The following is a 15,000-nucleotide window of genomic DNA, read 5'->3' on the forward strand; positions in this document are numbered from 1 at the left end:
CTAGGACCAAGTTGTGGTATCCAAGACACTGTGTGCAGGGGCCGGTGTTTATCTCATAGCAGGCTAGCCCGAGAGTACACCATCATCAACATGTTATTGGGAGTCATTACCGGGTTTGTCCTGGATCTGCTTGGGCAGGAACTTCTGGAAGGTGTTGAAGATGCCAGCATTAGAGATGACCACGGGGGCGTGCACCTCAATCTCCTCTCCTCCCTTCAGCACAGTAACACCTGGCCCAACGCACACGCACACACACACGCACACGCACACAAACACACACACACACACGCAGTGTTGATGATCCAATTTGTGAATCGTATAAGAGCCACTTATCTTATCTCAACCTTATCTACCCCAACAGATACTTTTAAACGATATCCTGCTTACCAATATGGAGCAATGCGTATTAATAGATGCGTCTAATGAATTGAGCACAACGGCGCTGAAACGAGTGCTCCAAAGTAACTAGCTGAGTGGATGTCAGTACCAGAGCCGGCCACTAGGGGCCGTTTCTCAAGCCGACCACCGTATGCTCACCATATGCCCGGCCCTGCTGGTCGAGGAGGACGCGCTGGACGGATGCTCGGACCAACACGGCGCCACCCGACCGTTGGATGAGCGGGATCATGTGGAAGGCGAACTCACTGGCGCCCCCTACTGGGTAGTAGGCGCCGCGCTTGTAGTGGTGCAGCAGGAGAGCGTTGATGAGGAAGCTGGACTCCTTTGGGGGGACCCCTGCAGTTGGGGAGGACCAGCAGGGGGTCAAAGGCCTGGATGGGTGAATGGCGATGTGCTGTGTGTGTGTGTGTGTGTGTGTGTGTGTGTGTGTGTGTGTGTGTGTGTGTGTGTGTGTGTGTGTGTGTGTGTGTGTGTGTGTGTGTGTGTGTGTGCGCGCGCGCGCGCGTGTGTGTGTGTGTGTTGGTGTGTGTGTGGTGTGTGAGTTGGTGTGTTGTGTTGGTGTGTTGTGTTTGATATGGTATGGTTGTGTTGTGTTGTGTTGTGTTGTGTTGTGTTGTGTGTGTTGTTGTCTCGTGTTTGGTGTTTGGTGTGTTTGTGCTATGTTTGATGTGGAATGTTTGATGTGTTGTGTTTGGAGTTGTGTGGTGTGTGTGTGGGTCTGTGTTGTGTTGGGTTTGGTGTGTTGTGTTTGGTGTGGCACATTTGATGTTGTCTATGTGTGTGTGTGTGTCACGTGTGTGTCTTGTGTGTGATGTGGGGTGTTGTGTGTTGTTTGGTGTGTTGCGTTGTGTGCTGTGTGTGTGTGCAGCGTGTGTGCACGTGCGTGCGCACCGTAGAACAGGTAGGCGGACAGCGCCTGCAGGTCCTTGTTGTGCGTGAGGCGGGACATCATCTCAGAGTGGCCGGTGGTCGCCAGGCGGAACACGGAGGACATCCTGTACAGCAGGCCGGTCCGCACCAGGAAGCTGACCAGCCAATAGGGAACCATCTTCAGCATGGCGATGAGCGGCGTGCGCTTCGAGGCCAGCTGCAATCAAACAGACGCACACACACATACACACACGTGCGAAAGACCTGATTAACTGCATCACATAACGTGATGGGTGTGTATGTATGTTTTATTGCTATTTTGTGGTTTTGTATGTCTCTAAGATGAGGCCAAATGGGAATATACGGCCCATGCTGGATAAAAAAAGCGTTATTGTATTTAGAGGCTTATCGGGAAATTGAAGGGTAAAGGAAATATAAATGACAAGAACTATAGGTTAAATACATGCTATTGATACTTAACCAGTTACATGCCTTTCTCCCAGAGGTCTGATAGGGCTGATCATGGCTGTATAGTCCTGGCAGCGGCCATGATAAAGGACATGACTATGAGATACACCTGTGTTACAACTCTGAGATAACGGCAGCTGAATTGAATAGGTATTTGTTGGGGATATTAAGGTGTGTCAAGACGAATAGACTGATTTGAATATGATGTCTGCATGCGTCGTCCTTGTCCTAGCTACCTTCATGAGCCTCATGAACTCATCGATCGCCTTCTCCTCGCCGGGGAATTGCTTCTTCAAGCAGTCCTTCATCTGTGTCTTCCCTGAATGGATGTGGTATTCTCTGTTGGGACACAAATGGAGGAGCACTGATGTTAAAGTGACCACCAGTGACTTTAGTTACACCACACAAATAGTTATTAGTTAGAAGAATCTGCGTGTTCTGTCCTCCTAACTGTATATACGTAAACCTACCCGTCTCTCTCACTGTCTCATGATGACACACAAGCTTAACCACGGATATGGATAACTAATTATACATTTGGCAAATACTCTTTTTGCAACTAAAGACATCAGCTGAATCCCAGAGGAAAAAAACGTTTTCAACCAAAAAAATGATTTGCCGGCAATAAAAGGCAATAACATGAATGTCATGGTCTGACTGTTTCCTGGTCTTGTTTTGGTGTGTTTTCTGTTTAACATGAAATCCCAATCCCCCACCTCCTCTGCCCTCTATCCCTCTCCCCCCTGGACCCCTCACCTCCGCTGGTGGGGCTCGCCCAGCATCACGGTGTCGAAGTGCTCCTCCAGCCGGGAGAAGTGCAGCTGGCCCTCGGTGAGCTGGTCCAGAGCCACGCGCAGCAGGCTGTTCTCGTGGAGCTGGCCCAGGTAGTGGATCCCTGCACGCACAGGCACACACAGGGGCTGGATGGAGGCAGGCTGGGTGGGGGGTGAGGGGGGGGGGGGGGGGACCAGGGGTGGGTGGTCGGTTGGATGCATGGATGGATAAGAGATGGGTGCATTATGATGGATGGATGATGGATTTATGATGGATAACAAACGATTGGATGGATGGGTGATGGATGAGCGCATTATGATGGATGAGTTGGTGAAGGGCTGATGATGGATGGATGGATGAATTATGGATGGATGAATTATGGATGGATGGATGACTCATGGATGGATGGATGAAGTAAGGACAGGTCAACAGGTCGATAGACACTGCTGGTCTTCAGAAACTGTGTGGAACGGATCCCATAAACCTAAACTCTTTGTCGGTCGCCCGGATGCTGTGGTGGGAATTCCCGGGCCCACGTCAATCCTAACTGTCTAAACCTGACCCAACTGGGTAGAATAAAGAGTCATCCGAACTTATAACAATTATGGTCAGATATTTGGGTAATAACGGTACAATAAAAGACAAACAATAAAACATAACATGGTCAACATACAATGATCCAATGGATGAGAAATCAACCCACGCCCCTCAAGAGGTGCGCAAGTTGTACTCGGACGCATTGTCTAATGTGAGGACTTCTTATACCGTGGCACAAGTCTCAGAGTAGCTGAGATCATCTCTGCTCCACACATGGTGTGTGATGGAAAAATCGATCATGTTGTTTCCCCTTCATCGTGTAAGCTCTGTCTCCCATTCCTCGCACCGTCTAGCCACTCTACTTGTTCCTAGCGTTATCTAACGTTAACTTTAACCTTTGTGCCAGGGGGTATACCGGGCACGAGGGGGCAGAGATCCCCTTATGCATTCTTCTCCTTGATGAGAAACAAGGAAACTCTGTCCTTTAAGTAAACATTATTTGATTTGATCATTGACGATTATAACGTGGGGTCTCACAGTGGTGACCTCTCCGTTGGACGCTGTGACCCTTGACCCCCCCAAATGATGTCGGCGAAAAAGCAGAATCAACAAATGGCCGTTACAGAAACAGAACGTGAAAATATAACTTTCCCTTTACCATACACACACTGCCCCCCCCTCCCTCTCTGTCCCGATAAGATGCGATCCCGGGGCACTTGCCTACGTCGAACTCGAAGCCCTTGTTGTGGAAGGTGTGTGTGCAGCCCCCGGCCTGGTCGTGCTGCTCCAGGACCAGCACCCTCTTCCCCGCCTTGGCCAGCAGGACGGCGGCGGAGAGCCCCCCCACCCCGCTGCCGATCACCACCGCGTCCAGAGCGGGGGGCACGCGGTCCGCCCGGAAGCCTGGGGGAAGAGGGGGTACGTTCATATCATGTGTATGCACAGGCGCACACGCACACACACACACACACACACACACACACACACACACACACACACACACACACACACACACACACGCGCGCGCACACGCATGCATGCACACACACACACAAACACACACAGGCACACATTCACACACACACAAACATGCGCATGCACACACACTGTCACGCATGCACCCACACACCCACACGCATACAAGCATGGACACACACATATCCGCACGCAAACACACACACACACACACGCAAACACACACACACACACACACACACACAAACACACACACCTCAGCGAATAGATGGGGGCACTCACAAACGATCACAAAGGCACACAGGCGAACATGAAGAAGCCCATAACAGAAGACAACACAAACCTTTCTTTAGCCTCTCGTCCCTCTGCCTGGTGTCGGTGACCAGGGCTGCGGGCGGTCTCACGCAGTCCTCATCAAACACCGTGTGGCGTCGCCCGGCGGTCAGATAATACACTACGACCGCTGCCAGCAACGCGGAGCCAACAGCCCCCAGAATCCACCAACTGCCCCACCACATGATGCCCCGGTCGCGGTTAGACCCCCAGGGGTGACAAGAGCGACCGTCCTCCCCTAGCCTTCCTCACACGGAGTAGCCAAACACAGGATAGCGTCTGGGGATGCAGGTGAACAGGGATGTAGGTTAAGTGAGTAAACAGGTAACGACGTTATCGCAGGAGAGAAGCGGAGCGGTCAGGACGTGTGTCCACGCAGATGGTCCACCGGGAGGGTATTGTACGCCTGACGGAAGCAACACATCCTAAAACTCATGGTTCTCCACAAATACTAGGTTCATGTTCCCCGGAACACCTTAGTTACGCAAGCAATTTTGTTTAGTCTCATCCACAGAGGTGTCTATGATGCTCCCAAGTCTCCCAAGCACTTCATCTGCTGCAGATGAGAGGCAAGTGAGCAGCCTTAGAGGTGGTGGGTTGCTTATAAAAAGCCTATTTGCAGTTGACTTCCATCCAAAAACTCCCAAAGGAGTCGCAAACAAATGATGGTATTCATTAGCTCTGCGTTGCGCCGATACAGCCAGCTGATTGGATTCTAAAGTTCAGAGGTCAAGATATTCCACCAACTGGTTAATGGATTCTCCACCCATGTGGCATGAGACTAGCAGTGAAGAGAGGCTACTGTCTATTAGGGTGTGAGATCCTAGAACCAATTGGTCTCCCCGGCCGGCACACACACACTACCTAGAAAAACGTACTGCGAATACTACTGCACATTGAAGAAGCGTTTACAACGTCTTACTGTCGTTTTAGTTCCGCGACGCGCCTGCATTCGAAGATGGTCTCTGTCTGACGTTAGTGGGATACCCAGGGACAGGGGGGACCGACCGCAGCTTGTGGCCGTGGATTTGAAACAGCAAGTAGCAGATTAAGTATGATCACACTCGCAACCAAACTGGTCTGGCGGAGAAGTCACTGTTGTGGATTATACGCACTTTGCCCTTGTGGGCTATTCCCTCTTCTGATTTGGGGTTGTGCACTCTGACACACATTCTGCCAGACAGCTTCTGGCCCAGGAAGAAGAAGCAGATAAGAGCCTGGAGATAAACAGCCCCCCCCTCTCCTGTCTGGATCAGCCCCATGGCACACAAGCCCCCACACCACCCAACCCCACTCTCTCCGCTCCCCTATGGTAGGGAGCGAGCCAGCGATGTATTAAAGGAGCTCATTCTGCTGGTAGAAGAGGGAGGGATGGTTGTGCGTACACTCTGGTGGCCATTGCTAGGGCCCCTTGCTTTTGATCCAAATTCACAAGATCCAAGAGTCAAACAAAATATAAATGCAAAGTGGGCGAGAGACGATTGCTGATGGCAGCTTTAAAGACAACTAAGTCGTCCACCGTGGTATGGAATGGTCCGAAGACCTCCTTGTTCCAGAGTTTACATCGCAAGCATAATCCACTGAGCTTCTCAACCGAATATATACAATTGTTTTATTGCATGATTTTTGATATGAGTTTTATTGCAATTAGGGAGTTTTACAGAAATACAAATGGCAGTGCCAGATGGGCCCATATTAATCTTGCTTTGATTATATGACACTTAATAAATATACCTGTCAAACCATACAAGTGTATTTGAAAGAGATATTTTACTAAACCATGGTCAAATGTCTTTGAATATCATCTTAAATTGTAAACAAGTAGTTTTTCCTGATATGCATGGCAGTTAACTACTAAACATTTATCCATATAACTTTTGTACCACAATAGCTGCCTGAAAAACCTCTGGTTTGTTCTAGGTTTGTGTGTAGACTACAGCATTCCATACAAAAGAAAACAAGTACAAATGCTCATAGATTTGGCACCAAGGACAAAGATACATTTCCCACAATATCTTCAACAGGGTTTGCTTAATTTCAGTAAAATACAGAGCAAGACTATAATGTATCCAACATGGAAATATTGTGACCAGATTAGGTCGACATGCTATCTACAAACCCATTTTCTCTTGCTAAACATGAAAAACATTTGTTATGACACCGGTTTCTACTAAAATATCAATCATATAAAATAAATTACATGTTCATTAAAAATGGTGCAGTATCTAAAGCAGAAAAACCCATCCTTATAAAATAGAATGTGGTAACAAAATATAACTTTCAGCGAAAAGGGAAGTGTTCAGGTTGACCCCCTCATCATGTGTGTGTGTGTGTGTGTGTGTGTGTGTGTGTCTATGTGTGTGTGTGTGTGTGTGTGTGTGTCTATGTGTGAGTGTGTGTGTGTGTGTGTGTGTGTGTGTGTGTGTGTGTGTGTGTGTGTGTGTCAGAAAATGTGTCACGAAAATCCTGGGATCTGCTGAACAAAAAAATCTGTAATTTTGGTACCGAAGTCAAACGTAATCCCTGAATCCTCCACTTTTAGAGCATTAAACCAGAATAAGCTCTAAATTACATTTCTTCAAATGATGCCCCGGCCTCCAAGATCCTCATAAGAGGCCTTTCGTTTGCTAAACATGTATTAAAAAATAAAGAATATCTTCCTGGCACCAATTTACAGTGCAACACTGGTTGAGGTTAAAGTCAATGCGTTCTCTTGTGGACAATCGTGGTGTGTAATTGCATTAAGTGGACGTCATCACCAAAGGGAAATACCAAACGGTCATGTGAAATCCATCTCAAACAAGGTTTGCTCATAAGCGGATGCCTTATCCGAAGCGACTTCATAATAAGTGCCATCCACCCTGAAGAGACATCAAAAGAAATGGCATGAATCATGCAAGTACATAAAATGAATCAAATGCATATGGCAGTGGAAACACAGAATATAAATGTAGGTTTCCCTACCCGAAATGACTCAGAGATACATCCAATGAAAGTACATTTGGCACATGAGTGTTTCAAGTCACGACATGACAGTTTCACAGCATGACGCATGAGTTGACGCGTAGCCCTGTTAGCTTAGCTTCTGATCACGTTTACAGACAGCAAGCGTGGGAGCTGCAGATGCCACTCTCTGGTATGGCACAGACAGAATGTGAATACAAATACACACGCGCAGACACACACACACTCACACACACACAGATGCACACACACACATACACTGGGTCGGGATAATGACATTCTGCGCTTTCCCTCGTGGTTTACGACAGCTTCATTCCCTCTTTCGTCTCCCTAGACTTCCCTCACCATCCCAACTTATCAACCAACAATAAATTACAACCACATCAATTTGAACCTTGATCAATTGACATGTGAACTTGTTCCAGAGTGGACTATTATGTGTATTTTTGTCAGATATGATCCATAGCCACTTGCCATGGTAGAACTCATCTTCTATATCAAGTGTCCTCTTAGTCGTCACCCATTCTCTCTCTTCTGTCTGGTAATGACCTCTCCCTACCCCTGCTTCTCCGCCTTACTGTACTCCATTAAATCTGCGGTAGAAGCGGATCTTCAGCGGTGGAAATTCTAGGTTCCAGGACAAGGACCCACCTTACCCCCCCCCCCCACCCACACACACACACACACACACACACACAGCGGCTTGTGAAGCATGTGAGCCTTATGAATGAGCTCATCATGAGGCCCACTCAGGCCACGCTGATCACTGCGAGGCCGCGGTGGAGCCAAGAGCGATGCCACGGTTTTTAAAGGCGTGAACACGTGATGAGCTTTGAGCCACGCGCGCTGCATGCTAGCTGGGGCGTTGCCGAAGATGTAGCGACGAGGAACTTTATGTTATAACGAAAACTGGGAGGGAAATTCGGGGGACACTGGCAGTTAGTTGTTTTCTCCATGTTTGGAGGATTGTAATATTCTGGTAGATTCTGTTGGGTTGGGGTATGTTTCTGGTTTAGAATGTCACAAAAAGGTTTTATGTGATTGGGTGCTGTTCAAGTGGTCAGCGTTGACTGGGGAGGGGTGAGGGGACAAAGTTGTAATTGTTTGAACTCTGAGTTCAGCTGCCTGGGGCCAAACCTATTTGACCAGGGTAGCATTTAAATCATTCTCTCACTCTCTCATTTAAACGTTCTCTGACGTCATCGGAAAAAAGAAAAAAAATACATTGGCTTCTGGCGACACCGGCTCCGTGTTCACCGCCGCTTCACTCTCTCGTTTGGAACCTGGGATCATCGCCCCCCCCCCCCCCCCCCCCCCCCCCCCCCCCCCCCCCCCCCCCCCCCCCCCCCCCCCCCCCCCCCCCCCCCCCCCCCCCCCCCACACACACACACACACACCCCACACACACCCGAAGGCTGGGGGCTAGAACACCCAAGTGACGGGCACCCACTGGGGGTTCTTGGAGACGGTGTCCAGCGCGGCCTTCAGCGTGCGGTACGTCTCGTCCAGGTTGTCGTTGACCAGCGTCAGGTCCCAGTAGTGGCCGAACGCCGCCTCCAGCCGCGCGCTCTCGTCACACGTCCGCTGCAGCTCTGCGTCCTGATTGGTCGGTCCGGGGGAGGGACGGGGTGGTCGCATGGGGGGGTTCAAGGATATCAGACTTTTTTTTTAAACTTAAAGTTGAAATGTGTAGTGTTTAGTGCCACCTAGTGTTGAAGTTGCAGATTGCAACCAGCTAAATACCCCCAACCCTCATCTCTCCCTCTCCCATGATGTAGGAGATGCTACGGCGGCCTGTTCGGGCCAGCATTGAATTTGCCAACTGTCAAGTGAGATGGTTCCTTGATAGATTTATAATTTGTATTTTGTTAAATGTCTGTAAAACTATAGTTCAGAGCTAACAAGTGCGATTTCGATAAAAAATATTAAAACGTGTCCTCTCAAGAGCTGTTTGTCACTTCTTGACTACTGTAAAAAAAAATGGCGAAGCAACATGGTGGCCAACATGGGTGGCTCCCCAAAGATTCTTATTTTCATTGGATTATAAATCAACATGTGTACTTGTGTGTGTGTGTGTTTGAGCGCGTCATACCGTCAGTGTCTCCGTGACAACCCCAGCGTCCACAGCAGAGTGGTTCAAGGCCTTGAGGACCTGGAACTCTGGAGCCTTGAGAAACACCACGTAGGGCAGGAACTCAGAGGTACGCAGAACCTTCAGAGACTGGGACAGACACACATAAACACACACACACACACACAGACAGACACACACACAGACACACATAAACACACACACACACACACACAGACAGACAGACAGACAGACAGACAGACAGACAGACAGACAGACAGACAGACAGACAGACAGACAGACAGACAGACAGACAGACAGACAGACAGACAGACAGACAGACAGACAGACAGACAGACAGACAGACAGACAGACAGACACACACACACACACACACACACACACACACCACACACACACACACACACACACACACACACACACACACACACACACACACAGACACACTATAAATGAACACAGCTTGCTGACCACGTACTTAAGCAATAGCCCACGAGAGGGAGTGCAGTTATACTGAACACAAAGCACGACTGTGATTCGATCAGTGGGAGTGGGAGTGTGGGAGTGGGTGTCAAATCAATATCACAAGTGGGCTATTGCTTTTATGAAACCTTTCTACAAGAGCCATTTATTAGTGAACAGTGATAAGCGACCACAGATAGTGATTTGTTTAAAGTGTACAGGACTAGGACTGGACTGTTGCCAAGCAACAGTAACGTTTTCAATCACACTACCTTGCTACTTTGTGTAGAGCTACACCAAGTGGCTAGCTAGTGTGTGCACAATGTGTGTGTTTGTGTGTGCGGTTGCTTACGTGTGTCTGTGTGTGTGTGTGAGGACTCACCTGGGGGTAGACGTCAAGGATGCAGATGTGTGTGTGTGTGTGTGTGTGTGTGTGTGTGTGTGTGTGTGTGTGTGTGTGTTCTTGTGCGTGCTGGCGTGTGTGTGTGTGTGAGTAAGGGCTTACCTGGGGGGGGGGGCTAACAGACTACCGTCCCGTATGCAGATCTGTGTGTGTGTGCGTGCTCGTGTGCTCGCGTGCGTGTGTGTGCGTGCGCGCCCACCTGGGGGGAGACGTCCAGGATGCAGACGCGCCCGGCCTCCGCCACCTGGTGGACGGAGGCCGTCTTGGTGGCGTAGAGGTTGCCGTCGTACTCGCCGTGCTCCAGGAAGCGGCCGGCCTTCAGGTCCGCCTCCATCAGGCTGCGGCTGGTGAAGGCAAACATGCGGCTCTCACGCTCCCCCGCCTTGGGCTTCCTGGAGGTGTCTGGGGGGGGGGGGGGGGTGGGGGGGGGGGGGGCGGCACAGGGGGGTTAGGGAGGGGTTTGTTTGGGTTTTTGTGTGAGTGTGTGTGTATGTGTGGGTGACATAAAGTGAGATACCGTTTGTGCGTTTGTGTGTGGGTGTTGTGTGTTGTGTGTGTGTGTGTGTGTGTGTGTGTGTGTGTGTGGTGTGTGTGTGTGTGGTTGTGTGTGTGGGTGGATGTGTGTGTGTGTGTGGTTGTGTGTGTGGGTGGATGTGTGTGTTGGTGTCACAAAGTGGGACAAAATGAGTGTATATGTGTGTGTGTGTGTGTGTGACATAAAGTGAGATAAAGTGAGATAATATTTGCGTGTGTTGTGTGTGTGTGTGGTTGTGTGTGTGTGTGTGTGTGTGTGTGTGTGTGTGGTTGTGTGTGTGTGTGTGTGTGTGTGTGTGTGGTTGTGTGTGTGGGTGGTTGTGTGTGTGTGTGTGTGTCACAAAGTGGGACAAAATGAGTGTATGTGTGTGTGTGTGTGTGTGTGTGTGACATAAAGTGAGATAATATTTGTGTGTGTGTGGTTGTGTGTGTGGGTGGATGTGTGTGTGTGTGTCACAAAGTGGGACAAAATCAGTGTATGTGTGTGTGTGTGTGTGTGTGTGTGTGTGTGTGTGTGTGTGTGTGTGTGTGTGTGTGTGTGTGTGTGTGTGTGTGTGTGTGTGTGTGTGTGTGTCAAAGTGTGTGCTTGTGCTTGTGTAATAAAGTGTGGGTGTTTGTGTGATAAACTCTGGATGTTTGTTTGTGTGTTTGTGTGATAAAGTGTGGGTTTTTGTGTGTGAGTGTTCGACAGAGTGTGTGTGTGTTAGGAATGGGGGTGGAGCAGAGAGAGAGAGCATGGCATGACAAATGTAATGAGTGTGACGCACACACACACAGACACACACATACAAGCAAGAACAAGTGATGAGTAACATCATGCGATGAGATCAACTGATCTAGTTCTGACTACAATCCAAAAAATAGGACAATATAAGTGACTCTAAGAAGATATTGTTAGCACTATATCTATTGCTTTGTACTTTTCTATTGTACGTAGAATATGATACACACTGATATTAAAAGTTAGAGCAATATCATTTTTAGACTAAAAGTGGCCAGTGGCAGCAGGACAACTAAAACTTCGATGTAGTCCCACTACGTACGAGGAATGGTGGTGCCAAACTGCGGCGCGTCCATCAACAGGAGCTTGTTCTTCAGTCTCCGCCTCCCAACTCCCTGGGCACCAATCAGAACCAGAGTCTTCCTCTTGAAGGGCGGGACTTTGGCCACTTCCTCGTAGATTAACAGCTCGTGTCTGTCAAACTCTGAGGGGAACACAGCAGTAAAATGTTTGTCATGTATTTATGTAAATCGATATGGTATCAGAAATATTGACAATGCAGTCAGAGGTAGTTTACTCTGTACAGTCGTGACTCGTGTGTGACATAAGTGAGTCAAAGTGTGTGTTTGTGTGTGTGTTTGTGTGTGTCTGTACAGCTCAGGGTGTGTTACCTGCGTTTCTGGTGGTCACGTACATCATCTTCTTCTTCTTCTTTCCTCCGATTCCAGTGCACAGGTTTCCTGCTGAAAATCAGATATAGAATTTCACTCTCTACGCCGACAGACACACATATACACCAGGGTGTCTAGGCTAAGCCATACACACAGTACGTACACAATATGTTTGAATTAAAGGGGTGATATTATGCCACGAGGTTTAAGTGTGATTTGCCAATTCTAGCGGCCTTTTCCTGTGGGATGGTCCTGTTTTCAAACTGCCTGTAATGGCTAATCAAAATCACGCCTTCAGACCGTTGCGGAAATTCATTGTTGTTAGAAGTAATGTAAATACATTGTATTTGAATGACATAATTATAATGGTTATAAAAACGGTTTCCAATGGTGACAGTATTTTATATACAAAGCAAATATAGCCGCACAAAATATCCTCTCATATGAACCCTGATAGAACCCTAACCCTCATAGACTGATCAGTACAGTGAAGTTGATGCTGTTCATTTGTATTCCTGTTTCCTTCCATTATTCCTCCCTCCTTCTCCCTACCTGCCTCCTTCCCTCCCCCTCCCACCCCCTCCTTGCCCCCTCCCCTCCTCCCTCCCTCCTCCTTTGCCCCCTCCCTCCCTCCTCCCTCCCTCCTCCCTCCTTCTCCCCTCCCTCCCCCCTCCCTCTCCCCTCCCTCCTTCCCCCCCCTCCCCCCTCCCCCCTCCCTCCTCCCCCCCTCCCTCCCCCCCTCCCTCCCCCTCCCTACCTGCGGGGGGCAGCTCCGCGTCCCTCTTGACGAAGGCCTTCCTCTTCTCCTCCAGCAGCTGACTGGGGATCAGCCCCGCGCTCCCGCCTTCCACGTGACGCGCCTGACACACACACACACACACACACACACACACACACACACACACACACCACACACACACACACACAAACGGTAGCACACACAAACACACACATACGCTCACATAAACCCACAAGCACCCACATAACACAAGCACACGCACAAAGAAACACACGCACAGACAAGTTACACATTTTGCAGAACCTCACGAATTGTAAATGCTGCATTCAGAAGCGCAACACGGTGCAATGTGCGGTCTGCAATGTAGTGTGTGTCCCCTCCTCTGCGTTCGCTGTACCTGCCACCAGTTGAGGTCGTCCTGGTTGACGATCTGCATGATGTCCCCCGTCTCAAACCTTAGGCCCGCCTCTTTGCAGGGGATCAGGTTGTCATTGGCCGGGTCGTAGTCGTAGTGGCACTTGTAGAATACCTGGATAATATAAACTCACCTGTTACGCCTTGAAGTATGACGTGCATGTGTGTATGTGTGGTGGTTGTGTGTCTGTGTGTGTGTATTTGTGTTTTTGTGTGTGCATTAATGTGTCTGTGGTTGTGTGCGTGTATGCATGCACTATATATGTATGTATATGTGTGTGTATCTGTGTGTGCGTGTATATTCAGCTCTGTGTCTGTGTATGTGTGTATGTGTGCGTGCGTGTGTGTGTTTGTGTGTGTGCAAGTGTATGTATATGTGTGTGTGTGTGTGTATTCTGTGTGCGTGTATATTCACCTCTCTGTGTTGTGTACGTGTGTGTGTGTGTGTGTGTGTGTGTGTGAACGTGTGTGTGTGTGTGTGTGTGTACCTGTCTGGGTGTGTTGGTCTCGTGGTAGCTGGGGACGATCTTCAGCACCATGCTCCCGCTGGCCGCCTGGAGCTCCTCCTGCACGACCCGGGGGTCCTGACACACCTCCCGTCCGTTCACCTGCACACAGCCCGCAACACCACCACCGCTTCACCACCGGTCCTCTCCACGCACCTCTACATGCTGCTCCTTCCGTGTGCCGCTCACGAATGACCCGTTTGAGTCTCGTGGGGATGGTGTTATTTTTGCCTGGGATATTAAGGTTGCTGAACTCTGTAAGTTATACCAAGGCTGAGTGACTTCTGGCTAAAAGCAGAATCATGGTTTTCTATTGGCTGCGCAGCCTTGCGTATCCGTTGCGAGTCTGACCAGTGTTTTTGTCTCCTTGTCGTAAGTACAGCGGTTAATTTATTCTGAGCATTTCTTTAGCTTTCAACTGCATGGCAAACAAAGTATAAATTCTATATATTTTTTAGAAATAGACATTTATTTTGTGCATAAACCTATGAACATTTTCTCATGTCTTTCCTATTTTTCTGTTCAAATCGTGACCTACAGCTTACTCATTACAAATGTTCTATTCTATTCTCTCTAGTAATGATTCCTTTTCTATCTATTTCTATGAAATGGGGACAGCTTTCCTCTTTCCACAGGGTAACTCTATCGCCCCCGGTGGCCCAGGCAAACAGTACCTATTTGAATGAAGACCCGGGGAGACTCTATCGCCCCCGGTGGCCGCGGGACGCATTACCTCTTTAATGATGTCGCCCACGTGCAGCAGCCCCTGCTGGTCCACCATCCCCCCGTGAAGGATCCGCGCAATCACCAGCTCGCCCGCCTCCACGCGAAAGGTCACGCCCTGGGAGCCACGTACGCACACACACACACACACACACACACACACACACACACACACACACACACACACACACACACACACACACACACACACACACGTGCACACACACATAGCACATACACTCTTGGTTAGGTAAAACCAAACACTGGATGAGACCCGATGGTGTCCCTGAGCAGATTGGTTACATACATAACTGATGATTATTTATCACAGTGGTGATGAATGCATGTCCTGTGGTTGGCCTGATGCAGTTATCACTAACACATGGTGTCTGGGGCACCCTGACACAACCAATCC

The 15,000-nt window shown here is 49.1% G+C and overlaps 2 protein-coding genes across 2 annotated transcripts in view; both read right to left on the reverse strand.

Moving 5' to 3' along the window:
* Positions 1–4,968, reverse strand: part of LOC115560533 (all-trans-retinol 13,14-reductase) — an 8,920-nt gene extending 3,952 nt beyond the window's left edge. Inside the window, exons 1-7 of the mRNA XM_030379982.1 lie at positions 4,367–4,968; positions 3,769–3,951; positions 2,494–2,632; positions 1,974–2,076; positions 1,291–1,486; positions 538–735; positions 111–230 (exon numbers count right to left, since the gene is read on the reverse strand). Of these exons, the coding sequence (XP_030235842.1) occupies positions 111–230; positions 538–735; positions 1,291–1,486; positions 1,974–2,076; positions 2,494–2,632; positions 3,769–3,951; positions 4,367–4,541 (1,114 nt within the window). The 5' untranslated portion in view covers positions 4,542–4,968. The remainder of the gene's footprint in view (positions 1–110; positions 231–537; positions 736–1,290; positions 1,487–1,973; positions 2,077–2,493; positions 2,633–3,768; positions 3,952–4,366) is intronic.
* A 3,726-nt stretch (positions 4,969–8,694) lies between these two features.
* mpp2a (MAGUK p55 scaffold protein 2a) overlaps positions 8,695–15,000 on the reverse strand; it is a 9,986-nt gene continuing 3,680 nt past the window's right edge. The window contains exons 5-13 of the mRNA XM_030380059.1: positions 14,596–14,703; positions 13,845–13,964; positions 13,340–13,471; positions 12,961–13,063; positions 12,204–12,275; positions 11,855–12,016; positions 10,477–10,679; positions 9,413–9,541; positions 8,695–8,919 (exon numbers count right to left, since the gene is read on the reverse strand). Coding sequence (XP_030235919.1) covers positions 8,743–8,919; positions 9,413–9,541; positions 10,477–10,679; positions 11,855–12,016; positions 12,204–12,275; positions 12,961–13,063; positions 13,340–13,471; positions 13,845–13,964; positions 14,596–14,703 — 1,206 coding nt within the window. The 3' untranslated portion in view covers positions 8,695–8,742. The remainder of the gene's footprint in view (positions 8,920–9,412; positions 9,542–10,476; positions 10,680–11,854; positions 12,017–12,203; positions 12,276–12,960; positions 13,064–13,339; positions 13,472–13,844; positions 13,965–14,595; positions 14,704–15,000) is intronic.

Source organism: Gadus morhua, chromosome 2, assembly GCF_902167405.1.
Source record: "Gadus morhua chromosome 2, gadMor3.0, whole genome shotgun sequence".
Taxonomy (NCBI): Eukaryota; Metazoa; Chordata; class Actinopteri; order Gadiformes; family Gadidae; genus Gadus; species Gadus morhua.